The 27561-nt window shown below is 48.8% G+C and overlaps 2 protein-coding genes across 4 annotated transcripts in view; one reads left to right on the forward strand and one right to left on the reverse strand.

Moving 5' to 3' along the window:
- The first annotated feature begins 248 nt into the window (after window positions 1-248).
- Window positions 249-13741, forward strand: Tacr2 (tachykinin receptor 2). Its single transcript, XM_051186768.1, has 5 exons — window positions 249-640; window positions 6535-6729; window positions 9386-9539; window positions 10293-10489; window positions 13474-13741. The coding sequence occupies exons 1-5, from the start codon at window positions 249-251 to the stop codon at window positions 13688-13690; spliced, it is 1155 nt and encodes a 384-aa protein (XP_051042725.1). The 3' UTR covers window positions 13691-13741.
- An 11118-nt stretch (window positions 13742-24859) lies between these two features.
- Hk1 (hexokinase 1) overlaps window positions 24860-27561 on the reverse strand; it is a 98217-nt gene continuing 95515 nt past the window's right edge. For all 3 annotated transcript variants that reach the window (XM_051186744.1, XM_051186746.1, XM_051186745.1), the window contains 2 exons: window positions 27213-27446; window positions 24860-25762 (listed from right to left, as the gene is read on the reverse strand). In XM_051186744.1, coding sequence (XP_051042701.1) covers window positions 25615-25762; window positions 27213-27446 — 382 coding nt within the window. In that variant the 3' untranslated portion in view covers window positions 24860-25614. The remainder of the gene's footprint in view (window positions 25763-27212; window positions 27447-27561) is intronic.

Below are 27561 nucleotides of genomic sequence, written 5' to 3' on the forward strand. Positions count from 1 at the left end.
TGCCATCAGGATCCCTCCTTCCGGGACCGCAGCTTGAGTTCCCCATTTCACAAGATGGTTGAACCGTGTGGCTGGAAGCCTGTTTTCTGTTCAGCCTAACTCATTTCTGCTCGAGCTGTGGGTGTGGTCCCCTAGCTTTTAATCGTCCTCCCTCCCGTATATCTACACACCAAAGAGGATTTCTCTTCTGTAGCAATTCCAGAAAGAACTGACAGGCCAGACCCTGTGTTCCAGGCCCAGAATCAGCCATGGGGGCCCGTGCCATTGCCACTGACACCAACATCTTATCTGGCCTCGAGAGCAACACCACTGGTGTCACAGCCTTCTCCATGCCTGCCTGGCAGCTGGCACTGTGGGCCACAGCCTACCTGGCCCTGGTGCTGGTGGCTGTAACAGGCAACGCCACAGTTATCTGGATCATTCTGGCCCATGAGAGAATGCGCACAGTCACCAACTATTTCATCATCAACCTGGCCTTGGCAGACCTCTGCATGGCAGCCTTCAATGCCACCTTCAACTTTGTCTATGCCAGTCACAACATCTGGTACTTTGGCCGCGCCTTCTGCTATTTCCAGAACCTCTTTCCCATCACAGCCATGTTCGTCAGCATCTACTCCATGACTGCCATCGCTGCTGACAGGCAAGAGTGGGCATCAGGGAAGGTGGTGGGTGTCTTGTTGGGAAAGAACTCAGGGAATTGCCTCCTGGACCTGGTTTTGGTTCATAGCAGGAAGACAGGGGGGTGTGGAGCAAAGTGGGGAGAGTTGGGATTAGACACAGAATGACTTCACCCTAGGAGGTTGCTCAAGGTAGAAAAGGAAGATGTTCCCCTTATCTTGCTGTCTTTATACAAGGCAACTGTGCATATTGCTTTTGCATTTAGAAAGAAGTTGAATGTTGCATGAGGTTAGAGTGCTCCATAGAACAATGCTATTTTTTTTTTTAATGCTGCTGGTGTATGTATGGATGTGCCAACAGTGACCTTTGAGGGGTGGGACTAGGCTAGTGTGGAGGAAGCAGCATTGAGACCTTCTGGGGCAGACAGGCTGGGATAAAGGGGACTCAAATGCCTGTGGGAGCAGGAGTCTGACTGACAGCCAGTATGATGGGATGAGGCAAAGACCCAGGAAGTCCAAAGGAGACAGAGACAGAGCCATGACACCCTCGGACATAGAGTACTGATTGTGTGGTTAGATAGATGTGAGCCTCTCCATCTTCCCTTATCCCCCACCCCTCCCCAGCTTCGCCAGCAACCTTCACCAACGGCCTCTAACTGCTGAACTATAGATGGTTTCCTGAGGGGTTCTCTGGACATTTCCTTTGAGACAATGTTTTCTACTCATTAAAAAAGAAAAGTTTGGGGTTGCAAACCAGGCCAGTTGGAACAGTGCTTGCTTTGCGTGGTTTTGATCCCCAGCATTGTGTAAATCAGGTATAAGATGGTGGTACATGTCTGTAATTCCCACATTCAGAGGTAGAGCACGAGGAGGGTCAGAGGCCCAAGATCATCCTCAGCTACATAGTCAGTTGCTATACACAAAAACTTAAACACCATTCATATAGGCCCAGCTTCTAACATCACACCCAAGGGAACTGAAAATCAGGATACATAGGGCTACTAAAGATCAGACAGTGAATCTGTCAGGGGCCTAGAACACAGCCCTCTGGGCAATGGGTACAGGAGAAGTCTCAAAGTCGGCTGATGCCCACTGAGCATCTCTCCCTCCTCCCTGGCTATGTCTGAATGACCCCTAAGCATTTCTTTTTCAGTTATGCAGCAAATTTGGGATGATTCCCTTGTGTTGGGTACTGTTTCAGGTGTTGGGGGAACCTCCACCAATGGGAAGGAAAACAACTTTAGCACATGTTTTTAAAGCCTCCACTTCAGAGGAGGCTGGACCTCAAAATGCTGGGGAGGAGGAGCCTAGGAAGCAGGCAGGCATCAGAGGAAAGACTCTGATCAGGCTGACAGCCCCTGAGATTCACCATTCCTTTTCCTGCCTTTAAAGTTTTTTTTTTTTTTTAATCACATTTGTTTGTTTGGTGTGTGTGTGTGTGTGTGTGTGTGTGTGTGTGTGTGTGTTTGTGTGTGTATGTGCATGCTTGTCAATATACCTGGGAAGGTCAAAGGACAGCTTGCGGGACTCAGTTCTTTCCTCCTACCTTTTGTGGGTTCTGGAGACTGAACTCGGTTTCTCAGGCTTCACAGCAAGCACCTTTACCTACTGAGCCATTTCATTGCCCCCTGTTCTCCCTTTCTTCACTCCACAAATGTTTACTCAGTGTCTGCCACGTAAGTATTGTTCTGGGGTTCAGGTGGGGGAAAAACCCATGTAGATGTTTCTACTAGGGTAAGAATGCAAATCCTACACTCACGAATAAATAAATTGTAAGTTGTATTTTGAGATGAGATTGTGAGTGTTGAGAACAAATATTAACTAGAGGGAGATCTCCAGCCACCAAGATGTGGTAGGGAAGGTCAGACTACACTCAGTGGTTGTCAACCTTCCTAACACTGTGACCCTTTAATACAGTTCCTCATGTTGTGGTGACCCCCAGCCATAAAATAATTTTTGTTCCTGCTTCATAACTATAATTTTGCTAGTTATCAGTTGTGATGTAAATTGGAGACAGAGGTTTGTCAAAGGGGTTGAGAACCACTGGGCTACAGGCTTAAATGGGCATAGAATAGGTCTCATTGAGAGGTTGGGATCTGCAAAAGTGAGCAGGAGATTAGGGCAGTCTGGAGAAGTCTAGAGACAAACATTCCAAGCAGCAGATAAGGTGGTGATGTTCTTAGGGTGCAATCTTAACACCCAGGATGTTCACCTCTATTTCAGCAAACTGGAGAAACATACAATTAACATGTTGTAGTCTATGGTTTCAGTCTTGTCTAAGCTCAGGTACTTCTTAGAGAGGAAGAACCAGGCACTGCCCATGACCAAAGCCATCTCTGATGAATTTAAAACAATGAATACATATGTCTATTTTCATTCCTGTGCACATGTGTCCCATGTGCAAGAATGACCTATTTTCATAGAGCTGGAAATGGAAACCCAGAATGCTAAGGCTCTCTTTGTTCAAGATCTTGTTGTCAGGAAATGGTGGAGATGGGATTTGAACCCAGATCAGCCTGATTCTAAACTCTCAGGACCTGACCCTCTGCTAATGGGGCATGAGCCACTACACCTGGCCCTCATATTGGCTTATTCTAGCCAAGCACTGGTGATGCACACCTTTAATCCCAGCACTCAGGAGGCAGAGGCTGTCAGTGAAGAACTTGCAATGTGAGCATGAACACCTACCTAACTTCCATCCATGCTAGCACACACTAGTAATCCCAGAGCAGGAGAGGTTAGAGATGGGAGGATTCCCAGTGCTTGCTTAGGGTTTCTATTGCTGTGAAGACTCCATGACCAAGGCAACTCTTATAAAGGAAAACATTTAATTGAGGAGGCAGCTTACTGTTTTAGAGATTTAATCCATTATTATCATGGTGGGGAGCATAGTGGTTGGGAGTATGGCAGCATGCAGGTAGACATGGTGCTGGAGAAGGAGCTGAGGATTCTACTACATCTTGATCCAAAGGCAACAGGAGGTGAACTGAAATACTGGGTGTGGCTTGAGCATATATGAGACCTCAAAGTCTACCTCCACATTGCCACACTTCCTTGTTAGGCCACACCTACTCTAACAAAGCTTATGGGGGCCAATTACATTCAAACTACCACAGTCAGCCTAGCCAAAGTGGTGAGTTCCAGACTACCAAGAGGCCCTATCTCAAAAATCAAAGTAGGTGATATCTTGAGAAACAACACTCAAGGTTGTCTTTTTTTGTTTTGTTTTTGTTTTGAGACAGGGTTTCTCTGTGATTTTGGAGGCTGTCCTGGAACTAGCTCTTGTAGACCAGGCTGGTCTCGTACTCACAGAGATCTGCCTGCCTCTGCCTCCTGAGTGCCAGGACAAAAGGTGTGCGCCACCACTGCCCGGCTACCTAAGGTTGTTCTCTGGACTCCATACACTGTACACACCTGCATGGATGCAAATATTTCAGCTTGGCATGGTGGTGCATGGCTTAGCACTTGGGAAATTGAGGGCCATCCTCAGTATACAGAGTTTGAGGCTAGCCTGGGCTACATGAGACCCTTGTCTCAAAATTAAAATGAACAGCTGGGTATAGTGACCTAGTCCTTTGATCCAAACACTCAAGAGGCAGAAGCAAACAAATCTCTGTGAGTTGGAGGCGAACCAGGGCTAAACAGTAAGATCATGTCACAAAAGGAAACAAGCTGGGCAGTGGTGGCGGTGCACATCTTTAGTTCCAGCACTCAGGAGGCAGAGGCAGGTGGATCTCCGTGAGTTCAAGGCCAACCTGGTCTACAGAACAAGTGCCAAGAGAGGCTCCAAAGCTACACAGAGAAACCCTGTCTCAAAAAAACCAAAACAAATAAATGAAAACAAAAAACCAATAACATCAAAAAAAAGAACACACAAGTAAACAAATTAATCTTATTTTAATGAACGGTCTGTGCACTTCATTATAGGGCTCACAAGCCTGTGACAACTATCTAGTCCTCCCCTGTCCTCTGCTGAGAGGGAACCAAGCCCCTAGGTTAGAATGTATATTGGGAGGATGGGATTTCATCCTTGAGGATGGTGCCTTTGAGTCCTTTAGCCTTGGAAAAGAAAGCAGTGAGCCTTCCTCAGTTGGGCCCTGGGCTAATGAAACCTGAGTCCCCACTAAGTCCATGGTGCCCCTACAGTGGCTGTGTGGGTCCTGAAATACAGGGAACAGGGTGATCCAGGAGTAGAGAGCTGGGACCAACCAGGACTCAAAGTCAGTGTCTCCTGATGTGGAAAATGGAGATGATAGTCACTGTCAAGGCCACAACACTTCACGAAGCACAGAGCTCAACAGAAGCTCAGGTCCCCATAGAGAGACAGCAGCTGATCTGTTCCAGATAATGCCATCAAGAAGGTGATCTGAGTATCAATGAGTACAGAGAGGAAGGAGGAGCCCCAGAAGGGAAGGGAAGGGAAGAGAGGGGAGGGGAAGGGAAGGGGAGAAGAGGGGAAGATAAGGGGAGAGGAGGGGAGGGAGAAGGGAAACTTCACAGAAAGCCATGCAGGCTGTTTCGGGGCATCTTCTTTAAGGTTTCCATTGCTGTAATAAAGAAACATAACCAAAAGCAACTTGGGAAGGGAAGGGTTATTTCATTTTATGCTTCTAGGTGACGTTCACCACTGAGAGGAAGTCAGGGCAGGAACCTGGAGGCAGGAACTGGAGAGGAAGCCACAGAGAAGCACTGCTTACTGGCTTGCTTCCTGTGCCCTGCTCAGCCTGCTGTCTTATACCACACGGAACTGCCTAACCATGGGTGACATCACCCACCATGAGCTCGGCCCTCCAGGATCAAACACTAATCAAGAAGCTATCCCATGGGCTTGCTCACAGGGCAATCTGGTGGGGACATTTTTTCAGCTGAGGTCCCTTCTTAAATGACTTTAGCTTGTGTCAGGTTGAACAAACAACAACAAAAACTAGCTAGGGCACAGAGAAAGCTGTATGAGGGGAATGAACCAAGCATTGGCCATGTGTAGAGTCTAAAGCAGTGATCCTCATCAATCCTCCTAACACTGCAACCTTTTAATACACTTCCTCATGTTGTGGTGGCCCCCAGCCATAAAATTATTTGCACTGCTACTTCCTAACTGTAATTCTGTCACTGTTATGAATTGTAATGTAAATATCTGATATATGACCCCTGTGGGGGTGTGACCCACAGGTTGAGAACTGCTGGAAAGATTTTCTGCCTGCAGGATTCAGCTTGTGCCTGCACAAGTATACATAGTGGGCTAAGCTAGTAGAGGGCACACCTAGCAGCTCGAAGGCCTGGATTCTATCTCCAGTAATACAGAAGCCAAGCATAACATTACATGTCTGTAACTCCCTACACTCGAGAGGATCAGGAGCTCAAGGTCATCCTCAGCTTCATAGCAAGTTCAAGGCCAGCCTGGGCTACATGAGACTTTCTCTCAAAGAAAAATAAAAGTTTGGTCATCCTTAGCCATGTTGTCCGTGTTCTATAACAGATATGGTAAGTGGTTACTGAACGGGAGGGACCCTGTGTGTGTCAGATATATCTACTGTTGCTGAAAGTTCCTTGACTTTGGTTTTTGTCTGGGAAATGGTTGTACAATGAGGAGTGGTGGGAGGCTGGCATGGAGATGAGGGTGCAGACACTCGAGTCAGGCTGAGCTTCAAGCTAATGTTGGACTGTATCCTGTCCAGGTTGGGTCACGGTGTGGCTGTCCACACCTAGAGGGAGGCAGAGGAATGGATACCTGGGCCAGATTCTAGGGCACCTGTGTGCTGTGGCTGGAGGCAGTCACCTCCCCACCACCACCTCTGCAGATTGGGTGGGGTCCACATCTGCATACAGAGCAGCTGTGTGGACAGGAGCTGGAAGACATGGGCCTGGGTGGAAAACACCGTAAGGGGGGACATCAGCTGATGTTGTGATCTGCTTGTAGGTACATGGCCATCGTCCACCCCTTCCAACCACGGCTTTCAGCCCCCAGCACCAAGGCGGTTATCGCTGGCATCTGGCTGGTAGCTCTGGCTCTCGCCTCCCCACAATGCTTCTACTCCACCATCACTGTGGACCAGGGAGCCACCAAGTGTGTGGTGGCCTGGCCCAATGACAACGGAGGCAAGATGCTCCTTCTGTAAGCCCCACACGGGGGATGAGGGTGGAGTACATATGCTTGTATGTTGCCTCATGTCTGTGTGTAGCATGTGCCTAGAGATATGCACACTACTCTTCAGGTTTATGTGTGATCACATGAGTGCCTGTTTAACTGACAGCAAGGGGCTGAGGGTGTGGCTCAGTGGTAGACTGCTTATCTAGCATCCAGGAAAACCTTAGTTCAACCCCAGGATCACACAAGCTGGGATTAGTGGTGGACACCTGTAATTCCAGCACATGGAAGATATAGGCAACAGGATCATAAATTCAAGGCCATCCTCAGCTACACAGCACACTCAAGGCAAACAGGCTACATGAGGTCCTATTTTTAAAAAAAATAACAAAAACTAACAGTGCTGCGGCACCACAACAAACCCATTGTAGATGGGAAATACCCACTGTTACATGTGGGTAATACCCTCATGACTGTGACCTGGGGGCTAACTGGGGTAACACTCACTGCCCCTGTCCAGCTTCTTGATAGAAAAGCAGAGAGGTAATAATTTAAGGTATCATTTGCTGAGTGCACATTTTATGTCTGTCACCAGACAGTCAAAGTCATTGAATCAAGACCTAAGTTGGGAATCATCTATACTAAAAACAGTGCTAAGTACCAGGCTTGTTATAAGCACTCTGTATATGCTGATATTTTAATTTTCTTAATGTTATGAAGCAAATACTGTTAATACCTATTTATGTATTTAATTTTAGCTAGTGTTGACCTTGATATCACCACACCTGCTTCATGTGGTTCACGGGATAGAGCCAAGGGCTCATGTGTGCTAGCCCAACATCCTATCAACTAAGCTACATTCCCTCCAACCTCTTGTTTTGGTTTGTATTTTCCAGCCTCATGTAGCCTAGGCTGGCCTGGAACTCTTAACCTCTGGCCTCCACCTCATAAGTCACCATGACAACCATGCGTATTGTATTTTTCCATCTTGGTGGTAGAGAAACTGTATCACATGATGTGCTCCCAGACAACACAGTCAGTGAGTCTAAAGCAGGGAAACAAATGTGGGCAAACCTGCTTCAGCCTAACTGCTCAGACTGTCTGCCACCTCACTAAGGATGAACATGGACCGTGTGCGTCTGCAGATAGAGTGTGTGGCTCACACATGCACTGTCACTGGTATCTGTGTGTAGGCTAGTGTTAGATATGAGCATGCAGTCTATCTGGAGGTCAATGCCAGGTAGCCATGGCAGTCCATCTGTAGTCTCGGTACTCAGGAGGTAGAGGCTGGTGAACTAGAGCAAGGCCAGCTGGACTAGCCAAGTCAGAGAGCCCCAGATTCAAGGAGAGACTCTGCTTCAATATATTAGATAGAGAGGAATCAAGGAAGACATTCCATGTCAACCTCTGGATTGCACACATGTGCCCACACACATGCACGCACACACACACAGACACATGCATACATATACATAACCCCACACATGTATCTACTCACATGCAGATATGCACACAACATGCACGTTTAAAACAGACAGAAGTCACATGGTGCAGGGGGACTCTCGGGCCTTTTCCTGGTTGTTCCAAGGACCCCTCCCCACACCTGCCTGGGAGGCAGTGAGAACCATGGCTTATTCAGATCGTGGCATCCTAGAAACGGAGCCCGTGGCATTCCTCTTGCACAGTGCCTTCCTCAAAGGAAATAGTGAACCTCAGTACAACCCAAGAATCCTCCCTGGGGACTCAGAAGGTGCAGTGGTAAGTGGATCTTGCTCAAAGGTCTTTCTGATACAGCCATGTACCCAGGCAGTGCTGAGGGGCAGGAAGCAGGGGGCACGGTGGCTATGATTGCAGCAGTCTCCACTGTTCATCTCCAAATAAGGCCTTTGCTATAGTGTGGCTCCTGAATTAACAGATATGATCTACCTACTCAATATATGTACACATTCATGTGCACACATATCCATTCTTGCACTCACAACATACCCTTACATATGCAGCTCTGCGAGAAAGCCATACCCTGTGAATAGTGGTGGGAGTGGAGTGCTAACTTTTGTGCTTGATGGTATGTATTTGAACTGGGTCTCGTGCGTCTCAGGCTGGCCTCTAACTCACTATGAACAGGATTAACCTTAAACTCCCCATCTTCCTGCTTCCACACCCGTACTGTTGGGATCACAGGCATGTGCCACCACACCCAGAACACACAGTTTATAGTATTCTTTATGCATTAAAAGGTTTCTTTTTTAAAACAGGAAGGAGGGAGGGAGGGACAGACAGAAACAGAGTTGTGTGCACTCTACAGCCATGGTCTGATTTATCCATATGTGGCTTCCAGGGATCAGCTCAGGATCAGGCTTGGCAGCAAACTTGAATTACCACAGAGCCGTCCACCGGCGCCGGCGTTATATTTTATATGTTAAACAAACATAAAATTGTGTTAGCTTTCCCCCTTTTAGCCTTTTCTGTAACACGGTAGGATGGATGGAGCTGATGCCGATGACTTTGTGAGAAAAACCCATCTTTGGCATATACACTAGCCAATGTGGCCTTAGTTATTTTCTAAATCGAGCCCAGGGTGGGGCTTCAAGGTGGGGTCCGTGAGGTTCACGGATCTTAAGCGTGGGTGAGCCTGAGTGAATCTGGCCGCCTGCTGCCCACCAGATCCATGCTCTCCCTCCAGGTATCATCTGCTGGTTTTTGTCCTCGTCTACTTCCTACCCCTGGTGGTGATGTTCGTGGCTTACAGTGTCATCGGCCTCACACTATGGAAACGCGCAGTCCCCAGACACCAGGCTCACGGCGCCAACCTGCGCCATCTGCAGGCCAAGAAGAAGGTGAGAGCGTAAGCAGAGAGGGCGGAGCCTGCTCTTGGAGACACCTGGGGCCCCAAAGTCTGCCTGCTAGGGTACAGTGGGGAGCACACAATCCAGGTCACTCGGCCTCTCAGAGAACGCATAGACCACAGACCTCTGCGATCTGGAAACCAATGCTAGACTGACTTCTTCATGTTCTGAAAGTTCTCACCACGGCAAGCAGGGAGGTACTTAGGATACCACCCAGTTATCTCTTCAATTGGGAAGTTGGCCTCCACTTGCCATCTCCAATTTGCTTTCTGGTCCTCGGGGATGCTGGACAATGCAGGGGTGGGCTTGCAGATGCCAGACATGTGAGGTGCCTGGAAGGGCTCAGGAACATCCTGTAGACTGAGATTGGAGTATCAGGTTGAAACATCACTGCCTGCCCAGGGAAGGATGGCTTGGGTCCAGAGCTTTGACCTCCTACGAGAGGGGACAGGATAGAGAGATGCCCTCATGGGAAAGAATCCTGGGAGAGTGGACCACAGAACTGAGTTGCTAGATATGGGGATTTCAATGGAAGGAGAGCAGTGTGAACAGACAAACTAGTCTACGGCAATACCATGAGGTGGTGGGTTCTGGAGCATGTGGCAAATACATGTTCTAAGGGACAGAGGCCAGAGAGGCAGAAGGGGCTCTCAAGGCCGTGGTGATGGGTACCCCACATTGGTTCCAGGAGGGTTGACTTGGGACTCGGGGACCAAGGACTGACCTGAGCCTCTCCCTGACCAGTTTGTGAAGGCCATGGTACTGGTGGTGCTGACATTTGCCTTCTGCTGGCTGCCCTACCACCTCTACTTCATCCTGGGCAGCTTCCAGAAGGACATCTACTACCGCAAGTTCATCCAGCAGGTTTACCTGGCACTCTTCTGGCTAGCCATGAGCTCCACCATGTACAACCCCATCATTTACTGCTGCCTCAACCACAGGTGAGTCCCACTCTAGTTGTGCCCTTTACCCTCAGGGACTCTGCTGCATGGCCAGGGACCTCCACTCTAGCTCCTGCCGGAGCCTAGGGCTGCCCCTAAGCCCTTCAGGTCAGTCCACAACACAAACCTCCCTGTGACCTGCATCTGGCCTGAGTCTCATCTCCTTCACAGTGCCTCTGTCTCTTCTGGGTTCTGCATCAGCGACAAGGGAGAAGGGAAAAATGTAGGGTCCGAGAGATGGAGGGAAGGAGAGACGGCAGGGAGAGGTAAAAGGACAAAAGGGAGGAAGACAGAGCCAGGACAGAGAGGTAGGACTGTCTTCTAGCTAGCTTTTCTTTTGTATGGTGTGTGCGTGTGTGTGCGTGTGTGTGCGTGTGTGTGCGCGCGTGTGTGTGCGTGTGTGTGCGTGTGTGTGTGTGTGTGTTACAGCGTTTGTGTGGGGGTCAGAGGGTAATTTGCAGCAGTTACCTCTCCCTTTCCACCATGTGGGTGTTTGTGATAGAACCAGGCTTGCTAGGCTTAGCAGAACGTGCCTTTCCCCACTGAGGCATCTCAGCAGCTCAAAGAGCTGGTGTTTCTAAGAGCTTCCTCCTAAGGATGTGCCTGATCTAGGTAGACGGGTTGTCTAGTGAGGCTGTGGGCTGGGCTGGGGAATTGCAGTGAATTTCTTGCCACCCCTATCCCCCAGGGTGTGCTCAGATGGCCCACCCACCTGGGACAGGCTCTGTGAGTCCTCAGGGTGCCTAGAATCTTTAGTTCCCAATGGGTAAATAGATTAAGAGAGGAAAGGGGGTCTCCCATTATACAGATAGGGAAACTAAGAGCCTAAGAAGGGCAGACCCTCCTAACCCCTACACAGGCAATGGATAAAGGATTTGGAATTTTGTGTATCCTCAATGCTTCCCATCTCATCCCCCTACACTTGTTCATGAGATGGATTTGAGAACCTGAAGAATACTGTCATATCAGGGAGAGACCTCCAGCACCCCAGGCCTGTGCAAGCATCACGTGCCTGTCATCTAGTTACACCCGATGTTGTGACACTGCACAATTTTTGGCTCTTCAAGCTCCTGAAGTGGCTTCTGTGCCATTCTGTGACAACATTGCCACAGAGATCTGGTACTCTGGCACCATGGGGCTACATGTGCCCAGCACTTATCCAGCTCCAGGGGTTGAGTGGTGAGCAGAAGCAAAGTTAGTTTTTTTGTTGTTGTTGTGTGTGTGTTTGTTTGTTTGTTTGTTTGTTTGTTTGTTTCCAAGAGCTGACAGGCGGACGGGGGAGACAGACGTACTGTAGTAGGGTGGGACTTACTGATGGACTTAGACCCTGGTCTGAGGGGGTGCAGTTTACATTGGAGCAAGAGCTGGAGTGACTGACTCTGACCAGCAGCCTGAGCAAGAATTCCCTGCAGAGGGAACATCCAAACCAACAGCCCTGAGGTCAAGGTTGGCCCTTGTGGTGCTCCAGCAGGGAGAGTTCTACAAGGCTTTGAGCCAATGAGACTTGGGAGACACCGATCTGATTTCCCTTTTAAAAGAACCAGCCCTGAGAGTTCCACAGATGGCTCAGTGGTTAAGAACACTGGCTGGTGGCTTTATCAAATTTATAAAGACTCTGGAGTCAGAGGCTGATTTGAAAACTTGCTAGCTCAGAGAGGTTGAGCAGCAACTAGCTGACCTTCCTCCTTAGCCAGAGCCTCAGAAAGAGTGCTCTTTTTCCTCTGTTCCAAACCAAAAGGGACCACCAAACTCAAAGTCCCTCCCTTCCACTTCCTGTCAACTAGATGCTGTCTTTGTCCCTTGGCCTAAGGTAGATTGTATTAATACAATCTTGGGGCTGCCCTTCCAGAGGACCCAACATCAAATCCCAACCCCTACATGGTGGCTCACAACCATCTGGAACTCCAGTCCCAAGGGATCCAGCACCTTCTTCTGGCTATTTTGGGCACTGCATGCAAGTGTCACACAGGCATACATGCAGGCAAAACACCCACATGCATTAAAAAACAAAACAAACAAAAAGCAAACAACAGCAGCCCAAAGCAGGAGATGTGTTATAGTTGATGAGGTGCTTGCCTGGCTGGCATGAGGCTCTGGGTCTGATCTCTAGCACTCCATAAATGGGGCATGGTTGTGTGCATTTGCCGTCCCAGGACTCTGGAGATAGAGGCAGAAGAATCAAAAGTTCAAAGTCATTCTTAGCTACATAGGAGCCAGTATGACTATGGGGAAGGGTGGTTTTGGCTTTTGGGTTTTTTTCCCAACTTTTTTTTTTCTCCAACACCCAAGGCCTCGTTTTACTTATTTTGAGACAGACCAAGCTGCCTAGGCTAGCCTTGGACTTTCCTTGAGTTCCACTCCTCCTTCTATATTCTCTGGAGTAGCTGGGATTGCAGGCCTGCACCCAGGCTTGAGTAAGAGCTGTTTATTTTTCTGAGCAAATGTACCCATACTTGGTAGCTCCAATGTGCCAGTTTTCCTTTGAAGCAGTTCCTGGGGGAGGGAAGGGCATGTGACATCGCTATTCCACACACATGGCCAGAGCTCAAGTCTTTTCTGCTCCTCCTTCTCCTCCTCCTGACCTTTCTCCTTCTCCTCCTTCTTCTCCACCCCCTCCTCCTCATCTTCCTCCTTCTCCTCTTTCGAAGATTCCTCTTTGAATTCTCTACTAGAAACCAGTTATGTCATATCATTTCTCTCCTCCCTTCTTCCCTTCCTCTCTCTCCCTCTATCCTTTCCTTACTTCCTTTCAAAGCAGGGTACACTTGCTGCCTTGAAGCTTGCCTTTCTTCCTGCTCCTGCCTCAGAAGTGCATATCCCCAGTGCGTCTGGCTATTCCAAAGACTAAAGCCACTCAAGTGTGCATCCCTCAACAGCCCTGAGTTGCTGAGGCACCTCTGCTAGGGAGGCATAGTGCAGCCACATGGCAGACGGCTTCTACACCCCTACCTCCCTTGCTTAAAATGACTCTCCACACCCCGCAGATTTCGCTCTGGATTCAGGCTTGCTTTCCGGTGCTGCCCCTGGGTGACGCCAACTGAGGAAGACAGGCTGGAGTTGACTCACACTCCATCCCTCTCCAGGAGAGTCAACAGGTGTCACACAAAAGAGACTTTGTTTATGACTGCGGACATGACCCACTCTGAGGCTACCAATGGACAGGTTGGGAGTCCCCAAGATGGGGAACCTGCTGGACCCTGAAGTCTTAAATCTGCAGGACCAGGCTTTAGCCCCTTTGAGAAGCAGCTGATAGAAAAGTCCTGATGTAATCCCACACTCCATTCTTCAACACACCAATAGGAAAACAAGATGGTGCCTGGTGCTCCACAGGCAATGCTAATATAAAGAGCTCAGCTCTCACACACCCACCATCAGCATTCCTAGGATAAAGGAAGGAGCCAGGAAGACAGGGAGCCAACACTTGGCCAATCTAGGAGCTGCAACATGAAATGTCTCCCTGGAGTATAAATGGGAAAAACTGGATCCCATCAAAGATAAATGCAGTTGTCATGAGAAGAGGCAGTTGAAGGGATGACAAGATGGTAAAGGCACTTGCTGCCAAGTCTGGTGACCTGAGTTCAATTCCTTGAGCCCACATGGAAGGAAAAAAATAACTCCTGCAAATTGTCCTCTGGCTTCCCCAAGTATGTATGTGTACATGTGAACATATATGCACATATGCACACACATGGATTAACACATGTACACACACACACACACACACACACACACACATACACAATTGTTTTTTGTTTTGTTTTTTTTTTTTTTTTTTGACTTTTCCAGACAGGGTTTCTCTGTAGCTTTGGAGCCTGTCCTAGAACTAACTCTGTAGATCAGGCTGGCCTCGAACTTAGAGATTCACCAGCCTCTGCTTCCCAAGTGCTGGGATTAAAAGCATGCACCCCCACCGCCTGGCACACATACACACAAAATTTAAAAAGAAAAAAAAAGGGGGGGGAACATCCTTTCTTGTCGGTGGTGGCACACGACTTTAATCCCAGCACTAGGGAGGCAGAGGCAGGTGGATCTCTGTGAGTTCAAGGCCAGCCTGGTCTACAGAGTGAGTCCTAGGCCAGCTAGGGCTACACAAAGAAACCTTGTCTTGAAGGAAGAGAGAGAGAGAAAGAGCATCCAATGTTAGGGTCACAGGAAAAGGTGGGGGCTGTGGCAGCCCGAAGAGGACAAGCCCCCCCCAAGAGGAACTTAGCTGCTTCCTTCTGGACACTGGTGCCAGATTTTTCAAATAAAGCCTGAAATCCAAATTTCTATGTGAAAGATCCAGGCTTCTAAATGTTCTTGAAAATGCTCATAAATGCTAGATAAGCCAAACAAAGCAGGACACAGCTGAAGGGGCTCTAGCAGGCCTTGCCCTTCCCCCACCACCCCCCTTTCTTGGTAAGACCACTAGATTACATTCCCAAAGCTAGCCCCCAAGATCTGTTCCCTTATTTGGCTACTTCCTCCTCCTGAGGCTGACTACCAAGGTCCTACTATCAAAGTATTGAAGTCCAGCAATCAAAAGCTGCCTTTGGTGCCCTAATTAACATGCCCAATTAAAATAAAACACCTCATCCTAACACAGGGTTTCCTCTTTTGCCTCTATAAATTGCCATTTACCTATGGGCCACATCTGTCTCCTCTCTATCCAGTGTCAGTCCTGTGCCCCTCTGGGACAAATACCCCTCCCTCTCTCCCTTGTTCCCTTCCCCTTCTCCCTTGTCCTTTATTTTCTGTCTTTGTCTCTTATTCCGTGCCCTTTGTCTCTCTGGGGTAAGTAAATTTCTTTTGTGCTGAGAAATTGGACCTAGAGTGTCTTGTGCCAACTCCAGACCTTTCAACAAGCATGAGACCGTCTCCTTGCCAAAAACAAGACACACAGAAGGAAGTTTCCATTTGGCTGTGAGTGCTTCCAAGGCTTCTCTGCCTTGGGATTTAGCAACTCAAATGCAGCTCAGAGTAGATGGTGGTTAATAGTCCAAAGGAACCCCAGCTGAGATGCTTGGGGTAAGTCCCTCTGCCCCTCTGCTTGATGGCAGGATTGCAACGAGGCTCAATGGAAACGATGTCTACAAGCCCGCAGGCCACACTCAATCAACAGTAGCCACAGTTCTTCACACTGCACCAGCTGTTAAGACACAAAAGCCACCTACAAGTCAGGGACACAGCCCCCGCCCTCACTTCTGCAGCAAGAAGCTGGTGGGCAGAGAACACTGGCTGTCCCAGTTCTGAGAATATATCAGGCCCATCCCAGGCCACTCCAGAGCTGTACATGTTCCTGTTTGGTGGTGACTCATTGACAGCCTATCCAAGGCCCTCTGAAAACCAAATAAGCTTAAACAACTGTTCAAAGTTTAACTGAACTCTCCTGGAGATCACTGTAACAGATGCTGGCTCTTCTAGTACTCCCAGTAAAGGACGCTGATGTCACTTAGACCTGTAGTCATGACTGGGACATCACAGAGGGCTTAGAGGGCACTGCTGGGGACTCCAGCAAAGGCTGAGGATGAATCCCAAACTGCAGCCTTGGGATGAAAGCAGTGATCTCCTGAGCTAGAATGGGTAAAAGGGCCAGGCAGGGGCTAAGGTCTCACAGACTGGGTCATTAAGTCTGGGGAGGGACCCAGCAGTCACTCTGTCTTTCTGGACTGACCTGACGATGTTCGAGTGCCGGAGCAGAGGGCATGTATGCCTCATCACTGTCTGGAAGCTGCTTAGGGTGGGTGGGGGGGGGGGAGGGTGGGTAGGAGGGTGACACAGTGAAAGGTGGTTAGACTCACAGGAACTCGGGTAGGCAGGGAAATCAAAGGCAGCTCTCTGAGATGGCAACTTCCTGTTCCCAGAAGACATTGACAGGGGAAAAGGGCATGTAGGTACGGGGGTGTGTACCTTAACAGGACCAACAAGGAAGGGGAGGACCCAGGACTTATGAAATAGCCAAGCCAGCTTCTGGTTTAGCAGCCCTCCACTCCCAAGGCATTAATGTTTACTTTCCTTGGTTTTCAATCTTTCTGGAGATCCAACCCTTTAGACAACTACCAGCACCCCATTACATTTCGTGGGATCTCCCAAGGCCAGTATATCTCACTGGAAATCAGAGGATTTGGAGGTGACTGTGGCTATCTTGTACTGCAAGGACCCCTTTCCAGCGAGGCCCTCACCCCACCCCAGCTACGCTGTCAGTTCCCACTTGCACAGTAAGGCAAACAGGAGACACTGGGAACCCGGCCCCAGGAACCTGCTCATCTCCCCTTTCAGTACACCGGGGGAAGGTCCATGGGGAAAGCCACTGCTCTGCCCGCACCTGGCCCCTTGGCCCATGAGCTGTGAATATCTAAGGGTCAGCACCTGGGGAATGAAAGTTTAAGGATCTTAGTGTGTAGACAAACCCTGAAGTTTACCAAGCTTCAAGTTCAAAGTGGGATAGCCTTAAAATTCAAAAGGACATGGCTCCTGGTGGGCTTCAGGGGTGGGAGGACTTTGTTGGGTCCTGACACCTGAGGGGCTTTGGATGTTTGTCCACAACCCACATGGCTACTGCTGTTTCGGTGGGATAGATGCCTCCTCCATCACACAGCCCCTTCCCCAGGCCTGGCTGTCTTGCACATTGACCTCTGGAGGTCCTCAAGCCAATGGGGAGTGTGGTGTTTGACTGAGCATGGCCCTCTTAGGCTCCTAGTTGGTGGAGGAGGAGGTGTGTCACTGGGAGGGCTTTGATGTTTCAAAAGCCCACCTGGGCCAGTGTCTCTCTTCTCTCTCTCTCCCACTCTCCCTCCCTCCCACCCCCACCCCCACCCCCATCTTCTGTCTTTGAATCACAACTTAAAGCTCTTTACTACAGCCCCTGGGGCAATGCTCTGCACGCAGCCAACTCCCTCCTGTGATGGTCCCAGACTAACCCTCTGAAACCTTGAGCAAGCCTCCAATCAAATGCTTTCTTGTGTAAGCTGCTTTGATCATGGTGTCTCTTCCCAGCCACAGAATGAACAGTAACTGAGATGGGAGGAACAGGATACAGCACAGCAATGGTAGATGCAGGACTCGGCTATTGAAGTCTTAGTGGCGCATTGCAGGAGGCCCTGGAAATTGCAGCAGCACAGACCCAGTCTGGTGCTGATCCAGGCTGCTAGGGTGGGAGGTTGGAGATGAGGGCTCTTTGGCCTGCATCTTAGATCTGCCATTCTTTATTCTGTCCCTACTAGCTACCTGCTTTGTTTCTGCTCACATCACATCTTTGGTACCCTCTTTTGATTTCATTTTCTTCTGTAGATTACAGGTACTTAATTCAAGAAAAGTAGCCCTAACACAGGGCACGTTTGAACCAAGTACAAAGTCTCCACAGCTCCAAATCATAGATGGATGATTTCTTGCTGGGTGGGGCTTGATAGGCTGTCTATAAGCACCTGCGTTTCCTAAGCATGGTCTTAGTTTACGCCAAGTGTTTTCAATACAGTTTTGAATACTACCACAAAAGAGGAGCACATAGAGTGTTTCAAAAACCGCCCATCCCTGCAGGATTAGGAGAATAAGAAAGTGTTAGGCTGGAGGAATCTGAAGTTAAATTGCTGACCCCCCCAACCCCCTCCCCCCAGTTCTGGACATGGTTCTCCTTCTAGGTTCTTGCTTGCTATGGTTAAGAGGTGGGTGTGGCGGGCTGGAGAGGAAGCTCAGTGGTTAAGAGCACTGAGTGCTCTACCAGAGGATCCAGGTTCAATTCCTGGCACTCACATGGTGTCTCCCAACCATCTATAACCAGTGGTTAAAAGCACTGACCTGACCGTGGGCTGGAGGTGTGGGGTGTGGTACACACCTTTAATCCCAGCACTTGGGAGGGAGAGGCAGTCAGATCTCAGTGAGTTCAAGGCCAACCTAGTCTACACATCGAGTTCCAGGATGGCCAGGGCTGTTACAGAGAAACCCTGTCTCAAAAAACAAAAACCAAGAAAACAAACACCACTGACTGCACTTTCAAAGGACCCAGGTTCAATTTCCAACACCCAGGTGGCGGCTCACAACCACCTATAATGGGATCTGATACCCTCTTCAGGCACAAAGGCATGTATGCAGACCGGGCATTCATATACATAAATCTTAAAAAAAAAAAAAAAGGTGGGTGTGGCAGCTACAGGGGTCTACTTGTTGCAGAATTTTGTGGTTATAAGTGAGTTGTACTAAGAAAGACAGTCATAAAGAGCCTGGTTTTTGTTATGTTTTGTTTTTCTTGTGGTTGTTGAACAATAGGCAGGTGACCCAGCAACCCAGCCAATGTCTGAACCCTTACTGGCTGAATCTCAAAGGTAAACCTGTTTTATTTGAATGACACAAGACTCAAGGATAGATAACAGGTATGTCAGGTGCTGTCTCCCCAAAAGGCTTCCAGCCTGTTCATCTGAAGACCAAAGATGTGGACAGCAGAGGCAAGTCTGTGAGGGGGGTGACCAACCCTGCCTGTTGGCTATGGCTCATAGTGGGATGGCTGTCCTGGCTTATGAAGGTCCAGGGCAGGGGTCTGGGGTAAGCAAAGATTCTGAAGGCCATTTATGTGACTATGTGACTGAGGTATTTCTGACTGTGCCCTGGTTCTTTCCTCTTGGAATTAGGAAGTATGCTGTTCTAATCATTTCTCTGGGGTCTCTGCAAATGATTTGAATTTTCTAGATAGTGGGTGGATGGGGCAGACAAATCTTGGCTCCTTGTGCCCTCCAGGCTAATGGGCTAGACCTGACCCTGAGCCACCAACCTCCTTTCTGCTTCTGTCTTGAGCTGAGTGGACTTGAGTGAGTAACTGTGGGGTGTGGAATCATGCAAGGCTTTGGCAGAGCCACCTGCTCGATGAACTCAATTCTTGGAACTTCTGGTGCCTCTTGAGCATGTACGGCTTACCTGGAAAGTAGCTCTTGGGTCAAAATCAAGTGTTTTTGAGGACTTGGTTGCTTCAGACATTGTGGAACACTAAAGGAGGAAACAAGGGGATGCAGATTCGGGATCCAACTCTGAGCCTTGGCTCCTCCCCTGGATAGGCTAGACAGCACAAACTGACCCTGCTGAAGGGAGGGGAAGAGCTAATCCTGACCCAAGACTTCTTATTCTTCTTTCCGATTCCATCGCATTGCAGATGGGACTGACTCCATACATCTTCTAAAAGTGCCACTCAACTACCTTCCAAAGGCAGATTTGGACCCTCAGACACTCAAACAAACCCTGATTTTCTTTAGCAGGAAGTACTATCCCTTGGGTGATAAAGGGGATGGCCACCTCAGAGGACTCTGTGTGTCTCCCTTTCTTTCCTTCTCTCTCTCTGTCTCTGTCTCTCATGACATAGGGTCTCACTATGTCTCTGTGACTGTCCTGGAACTAACTCTATAGACCAGACTGACATTGAGCTCACAGAGATCCACCTGCCTCTGCCTCCCAGGTGCTGGGCTTAAAGGTGTGAGTCATTATGTCTGGCTCACAATACTGTTTTCAGCTAGACCAGTTCTGTAGGAGAATGGTCTAAGTTCCCTTACATTCAGCTCTTCTTATATCTTTCGACCACTCAGAATTGCTTACAGTTGTTAGCTAGGTCCTGCTATTGCACTGCCTGGCTTCCCCAGAATCCTGCCCACCATATGCTGGTAGGCTTGGGAGAGTTAAACACCTCAGGCTCTCCAACCACCTCCGGGGCCTCTAAGAGGTGTTTTCCTTATGGAAGATGGTGGAAAAGTGGGACCCAGGTAGGCTCAGAGAGCCTGTTCATTAGCAGAGCTAAAAGGAATTAGGGAGAGTCAGGTGGTGGTGGTGATGGCAGGTGTCTTTAATCCCAGCAGTTGGGAGGCAGCAGCATTGGATGGATATCTGTGAGTTCAAGGCCAGCCTGGTCTATATAGGGGGTTTCAGGCCAGACAGAGCTACACAGTGAAACCCATTTCAAACAAAACAAAAAAAAAAAAAAAAGTAAGATTTAAGGTAGTTTTGCTGCAAATCCTGACCAATACGAACCGGCCTGCCAATGTCTAAACAGTCTTTACTAGACAGCCTTGAGGGATTGTGTTCTCTTCTTAGATCAGACCTTGACCTCAGTGGAAAAACAGGGTAATGGAAAAGAGAATAGCCATCTGTACTGACTAATGGCCCAGACCGAGACTCACAGGCCCAAGTTCTCACAGGAGCCCAGGCTGTCCCTTTGACAGATCCATCCAGGCACGTCAGGGGCCCCAGAGGTCACTGGGAGAGAAAACATTTTATCTTTTATTTCTGAGGGCTTCAGAAAAGCCAAGATCAAAATTCTTATTTACTCTCAGCTGATGGCCATTTACCAGGGAGAAAATGAAACTCCCATTACCGTTCTCAGCAACTAAATAAGGCTATCAGAAAACACACTGAGTCCTTGGAGGATGACTCTAGAAGAAAAATTCCTGACCCAGGCAGCCCCAGACAGCCATAGAGAATACCAGAAGCCAGTCTGGTAGGGTACACCTTTAATCCCAGCACGGAGGGGTGGGGGACAGAGGTAGGTAGATCTCTGTTGAGTTTGAGGCCAGCCTGGTCTACATGGTGAGTAGGGCAACCAGGGCTATATAGTGAGACCCTGTCTTTAAGAAGTATTTTTCCAGAAGCTGATGGCTAAACCAGATGAGAGCCTAGACCAATTTTTTTTTTTAACCCAGTGGTTATCAACCTTCCTAATGCTGTGACCCTTTAATACAGTTCCTCATGTGTGGTGACCCCCAACCATAAAATTACCTTTTTTTTTTCTGTTTTTTTTTTTATAAAATTACTTTTGTAGCTACTTCATAACTGTAATCTTGCTACTATTAAGAATTGTAATGTAAATATCTATGTTTTCTGTCAGTCTTAGGTGACCCCTGTGGAAGGGTCATCCGACCCCCAGGTTGAGAACTGCTGGTCTAAACTGATACCTCATTGTATCGTGACCTGGACCAGGAAAGGGAAAAGAACAAATGTCATGTGGACCCACTGGCTGTTCATGAGAGTTGCCTAAGGAGGGGCCATGCTGAAGGGTTCCTTCAGGGCATGCTTTCTCCATGGACAGCCAGGGAACTTCTAGAAGGACTATCCCAAGAAAGGGTGACCCAGAAATATGTCTCAGCCCCCACCTGGACCCTTTCTAAGGCTCAACACCACCACCTTCAATTGATGGGTCCCAGGGCTACCTCTCCAGGCTTCCATAATCTCAGTTCAACTCGAGGAACCCCAACTTTACAGATGGGATCCCCAATGTACAGTGTTGCCCTCTCTCCAGTTCCCCAGTTCCTCAAACTGCTGCCTTTGGGACATATCAGACCAGCCATGAAGATATCTTTTTACCCAGCCTCTTGCCTGCCAATGAGGAGATCTCTGTTCCCACACTCTCTTCTCATTTTCTAGAGACCCCTGAACCCATTTTGGGCAGGGACATCCTCTCCCAGTATCAGGTGGAATTTGTCCTGCCTCTGGGAGGGAATCTATACTTATACCTGGTAGAAGTCAGTATATATCTCTCAGTATGGGCAGATGAGCAGACTATAGGGAAGGGTTCTCAACCTCTGGGTTGTGATCCTTTTGGGGCCACCTAAGATCATCAGAAAACAGATAATTTACCTTATGATTCATAAAAGTAGTAGAATTGCAGTTATAAAGTTGCAACAAAAATACTTTTATGGTTGGGGTCAGCACAGCATCAGGAACTGTATTAAAGGGCTGCAGCATTAGGAAGGTTGAGAACCACTGCTATATGGGACCATCTATAGTGCTTCACCTGTCCCAGTACATTTAAAGGGCCCCACCCATTTTCCCCACCAGAAATAGTACTCAACTAAAGCCTGAAGTGAAAAGATTCAAGTCTGTCATCTTGGCCTTTAAAGAACAGGGACTGCAGAGGAAAGGTACGTTCCAGTTCCTATAATCCACCTACTTTGGAAGTTCAAAAAAGACCTAACAAATGGAAGTTAGTACAAGACTTCGGACTAATCAAGGCTTGGTCCCCTTTCACCCCGTGCTACCCAATCCCCATGCCCTCCTAACCCAGACTCAGCCTTGAGTAATTTACTATGCTGTCTGGATTTGAAGAATGCCTTTTTCTGATATCCCTCTGCACCTGGATACTCAGCCTTTATTTGCCTTGGGGGACCACAATTTTAAGGCCAAACAAGTTAGTTGGACTGTCCTACCTAAAAGGCTTAGACAGTCCCTGTTTATTTGCATTGGCCTAGGCCCAGGACCTCATGTAACTTTCACCAATATGTAGATCTGTTACTCTGTAGAGCATCGAAAGATACACCTGTCAGGGAACTGAGTGTCTCCTCAAATTTCTCAACTCCCCCTCCTCCTCCAGTCTCCCCACCTTTCTAGCCATAAGCCAGAGAAATACGATCTCTCAAGAAAATCCCCAACTGTGCCAATCTTGAGTCATGTACTTGAGGGTGAAAAGGCACAACCTGAATTCTGAATTCAAAATATAGGGTGGGAAAACTCCAACTAGCTAGGAAAATGTTTATGGGGAAGGTATTTCAGGTGTTATCATTTAATGGTTCAGAGATATGAGACACGCCAAAAGACCAACCCGATCTGTCCCCCACTGGTGCACAGTAGAGGACTGATGGATAGATTTTACTCACTGGCGGGGAGACCAAAGTCCTATCTTTTCCTTGTACTGGTGAGCACTTTTACTGGCTGTGCCAAAGCCTTTCCTATAAAGTGGAAAAGGCATAGGAAGTAATAACTGTTCCAAATGAAATAATTCCTGGGTTTGGGGTACCTAAGGATGTACAGTGACTATGGACCAGCCTTGGGGATATTTTTATCCTCCTCTCCGCCTGGCACCCCGAGCCTTTAGAAAGATACAAAGAACAAATGTGTTACTAAAAAGGCACCTTACTAAAGCAAGAAACTCAAAATTCCTTGAACCACATTGCTACCCTTAGTTAGCCCTGATGGCTTAAGGACTGGGATTGGTCCCATTGGACGCCTTGTATGACATGCTTTTCTTTTCAAGGGATTTGCTACATGAGCTTAAAATTAATCATCTGGTGACACAGACCACCCATGTCACCAAGTTCAGAGCTGTGAAACAAGGAGACCTAGAATGGACACGGGACCTCCTTGCCACAGTGTCCCTGGGACCTAGCTCTCTGGTTAAGACAATCAGACAACCCTCTCTAAATCACAGTTGGGAGCACCCTCTGGTGGCTGGCATGAACTTTGGATCCATCACACCAGGGCCAACAAATGGCATTTTACCAGCTCCCACCTTATGAGAAAGCACCTCTCCAAAAGCAGAGTCAACCCCTGAGGGACACTGGAGATCCTCAGCATCAGTGAGTCAGACCCATCTGCTCTCTTTACTGTCCCCAACTGGATTTTGTTCAGTCGGCTATCATCACGTGGGAATGGTCACTCCAGGCTGGGCTATATTCATTCACCTTACTGTAACAGCCACTGGTGTTCTCTTCGCTCCTTTAGCGCCTTGGCTCCTATAGGTGGTCTTGCACGTGGGTGCGTTGCTTGCTGGAATGTTATTGCAGCACCCCTGAACTGGCCCCTGGAGTCTGCCTCATGGAAGTGTTCCCCGCCTCTCTCACAGACCAATTCCCCCTAAACTCTGCCCCCTTTCAGCATCTGTCAATCTCTGAAGGGGGACCGACGAGGGCCTAGAGGAGCAAAGGCAGGTAGGGAAAGCAAAGGCAGGCTCCCAGAAAACGCTGCCAGGGGAAGCCATGGGGGTGGGTGTCTAAACAGAACAGACAAGGAGAAGGGAGGGTCAGAAGCTCTGTGAAACCCCCCAAGCCAAAGTCAGTTGAGTGGACTCCTAGTTTTATGGACCCTCCTCTCCCAAAGGGATTGCTTTTATTCTCCACTGTCTGGTCTTCTATCTTTCTGGACATCTAATTCTTTGTCTAAGAGATTGACCTTTAAAGCCCTTGGACAACTAGCCAACACACCTGTTACAGAAGACCACATTGCCTTCTTACTTGATCCAGCCAGCCCCAGAAGGTCAAGTTCACTGTCCCCTAACAAGAGAACAGACACTTTCTTCTTTTTCTTCCAGGCCTTGAGGTTGGGGAATTAGGGGTGGGGGACCAGGGCAGGTACTGGGAGATCAGGCCAGAGGCTACTTTTGTGACATTTTTGAAGTAGAGAACTCTCAGGACTGGAGACTTTTTTTTTTTTTACTGATTCATTTGAGATGGGATGTCATGTAGAATAGGCTGGCCTGAAACTATGTAGCTAAGAAGGGCTTTGAACTCCTGCCTCCAAAAATGCTGGGATTATAGGTAACTGTGCCACTTCTGAACTTTCTTCCCAACCTAGGAGTCAATAAAAACGCCAGCCTGGCTGCCAACACATCCTAAGAGTCCTCCCTCCCCTCCAGGAAACATCACTCTGGGCTTTTGAATCAGTACAAAGTTTACTAGTCATACAACGAGGCTCACTAAAGCGATGGGAGATTCCAGTGATGGCGTTGTTTTGTGGGTTGGTTCCTTCTATCAAGATGGAGACAAGATGTTTTCCCACAGGACTCTGCCCACCTACCTCACCACCACCAAACATCATCACCACCACCACCACAAGACAAACAAAATGCAAGACTGTCATAATGGGGCTAGGACTGGTTCCACGGACACACAATTCAATGGCATCGATACATCCAGACGGGATGGCAGGCTGCAGTGGGTGCTGGGAGGGGAAGGAGACAGTGTCCACACTCGCCCTTCAGGCCATGCCCCTGCGGGCAGGAGTCCGGCAGTGTCTGCTGGTGATAACACACTTCACACTCGGAGGGGAGGTGACTCCAAGGACAGGCTTGGAAGGCCCAGAAGGTGGGTCCAAGAGGGGGACTCTTTCCTGGCTAGACATCTGCCATAGACTTGGTGCCACTACATTCACACATGGGCAAAGCATGGCCAGGTCGAACTTGAATCATGCAGAGTGGCAGGGTGGGGGTTGAGGGGTCCAGGCGAGAGGTCATCAACAGCACGCACTCTGTGTGGTATTCTATATTATATTCTGTTACTGCGGTCCCCTTCCTCCCCCTGCGGCATTGTGGGCTCCGGCGCTGGGTCTCCCAGCAGGGCTTGCTGGGTAGAATGGGGGTCATCGGTGCTGGAAGGGTGGCGGGCTGGGGACTGGGAGGACCCTGGCTCTTAGGCGGTCATGACATCTCCTCTGAGCCGCACGCCCACAGCTGTGATGAGGGCAGCCCCCTTGCCACTGCCATCTTCAGACAGGAGGAAGGACACAGTGCACTTTGGTGACAGTTCCTTCACAGTTTGGTGCATGATTCTAGAGAAGCTGAAAAGACGAGAGATGGAGGAGGTCAGCTGTGGGTGGGCTGCAAACCCAGGTGCTCAGTTAGTTGGTGGAGCGCCTGCCTACCAAGCATTCGGGAGACCAGGCCCTGAAGAACTGGGGAGGTGGAGGCCAGTGGGAAGGAAGATCACAACTTCCAGGTCACCCTTGGCTATCTATTAAGGGTTAGGCCAGCCTGAGCTATAGGAGACTGTCTCAAAAATATACAAAACACAGGCATGGTTGAGAAGGGCTGGAGAGATGAAGGCTCACTCTCAGGGGTGTTATCAGGGACCCCCCCCCCAGACCTCAGACTCAGCAACTTGTAGCCCAGCCCCACCCCCTGATCTTGGTGACCCTAGGGGACCTGAAAAAAACAAAACAAAACAAGAAACAGGGTTTCTGAAGCTTAGAAACATACAGCCCAAGACTCAGCTCATCTCCAAATAGCAGGAGAGCAGCCCCCATAAAGAGAGGTGACTGTAGGGGCTTATGCTGTACTAGGGATAGAATCCAGAGCTGCTCGAATGCTAGGCAAGCACTCTACCTACTGAGCCATGTCCCCACTGGACACAACTTCTAAATGATGGCTCCAGGCTACTAGCTCAAGGTAAGTAGGTAACGTCCTGAGGGCATTGGGTTAGCCTGTAGCTTGCTTTAGCTAGGATGGTCTCAGGTGATTGCTAATCTTGGTTGTCAACCTGACTACATCTAGAATTAACTAAAACCCAAGTGTTTTGGAACATCTGTGAGGTTTTTCTTGACTGGATTATCTGAGGGGTGATGATCCAATCAAGATGTGACAGCCCAAAAGGATATGGAAGAAGGAAGCTTCTGCTTTGTACCTGTTTGTCCTCACTCTCACTGGCAAGTTCATCTATCCAGTTACTGAGGCATTCCTTCACTGGATTCTGATGTGAAATTTAGACCAACTAAGATGTCCAGCTTCCTATTGGATTCAGTTGGGAGGTGGCCATTTTGGACTAGTATATCACAGCCTGTAAGCCACTCTGATAAATCTATTTTTAATATAGATTCTATCAGTTCTGTCCTCTATAGAACCTTTGACTAACACAGCAGACATGGTCACTATTCCTGAGACCCCAGCTCCTCCCCACCACAGAGGCCTGGTCTACACTGACTTCTCCTGTTCTACAGGTAAACTAGGTAACAGTTCACCTCCCTGGCTCTGAATGTCCTCCTACCAAACACAGCAGGCCAATGTATATGTCCATGACACACACACACCTCAGAGGGCCCAAGAGAGAGGCAGGGAGAATGCGACACCATGCCAGTAAAGCCTGTCCCTGGCTCTGTAAACCCTTCAAACCCTGGGGCTGCTCTTTGTCTCAGGCTCTAATATCCCCATGAAGAATTATGTTGACACACTGTCAACCTCAACTCGCCAGCCAGGAGGCCCTTGCCATCCATCCCAGGAGGAAGCCATACTCACTGTGGATGAAGTTTGTAGAGCGTCCCATCCACTCCCACGGTCACATTCAGATGATCCAGTCCTCTGTTCTCTCTAATCTTTTCCACCACGGCAGCCATGCCAGCACCACACAGCTGAGCGGCCCTCTTGGACACCACCCCACACACAGTCTTGACCAGGATACTGTCATCACACGTGCTGTTCAGACCCAACTGCTGAAGGATGGCCCGTACCTGGAGCAGAGCTAATCGGTCACTGTGGAGGACAAAAGCCAGTGAGTTGGACGGAGCATGCCCATGGGACCCTTGGAGCAAAGGACTGCTAGTCCTTCTGTTCTGCTAGTCTGTCAATGACATCATGGGGGTTTACT

The sequence above is a fragment of the Phodopus roborovskii genome, unplaced genomic scaffold (assembly GCF_943737965.1).
Source record: "Phodopus roborovskii unplaced genomic scaffold, PHOROB, whole genome shotgun sequence".
NCBI classification, from domain to species: Eukaryota; Metazoa; Chordata; class Mammalia; order Rodentia; family Cricetidae; genus Phodopus; species Phodopus roborovskii.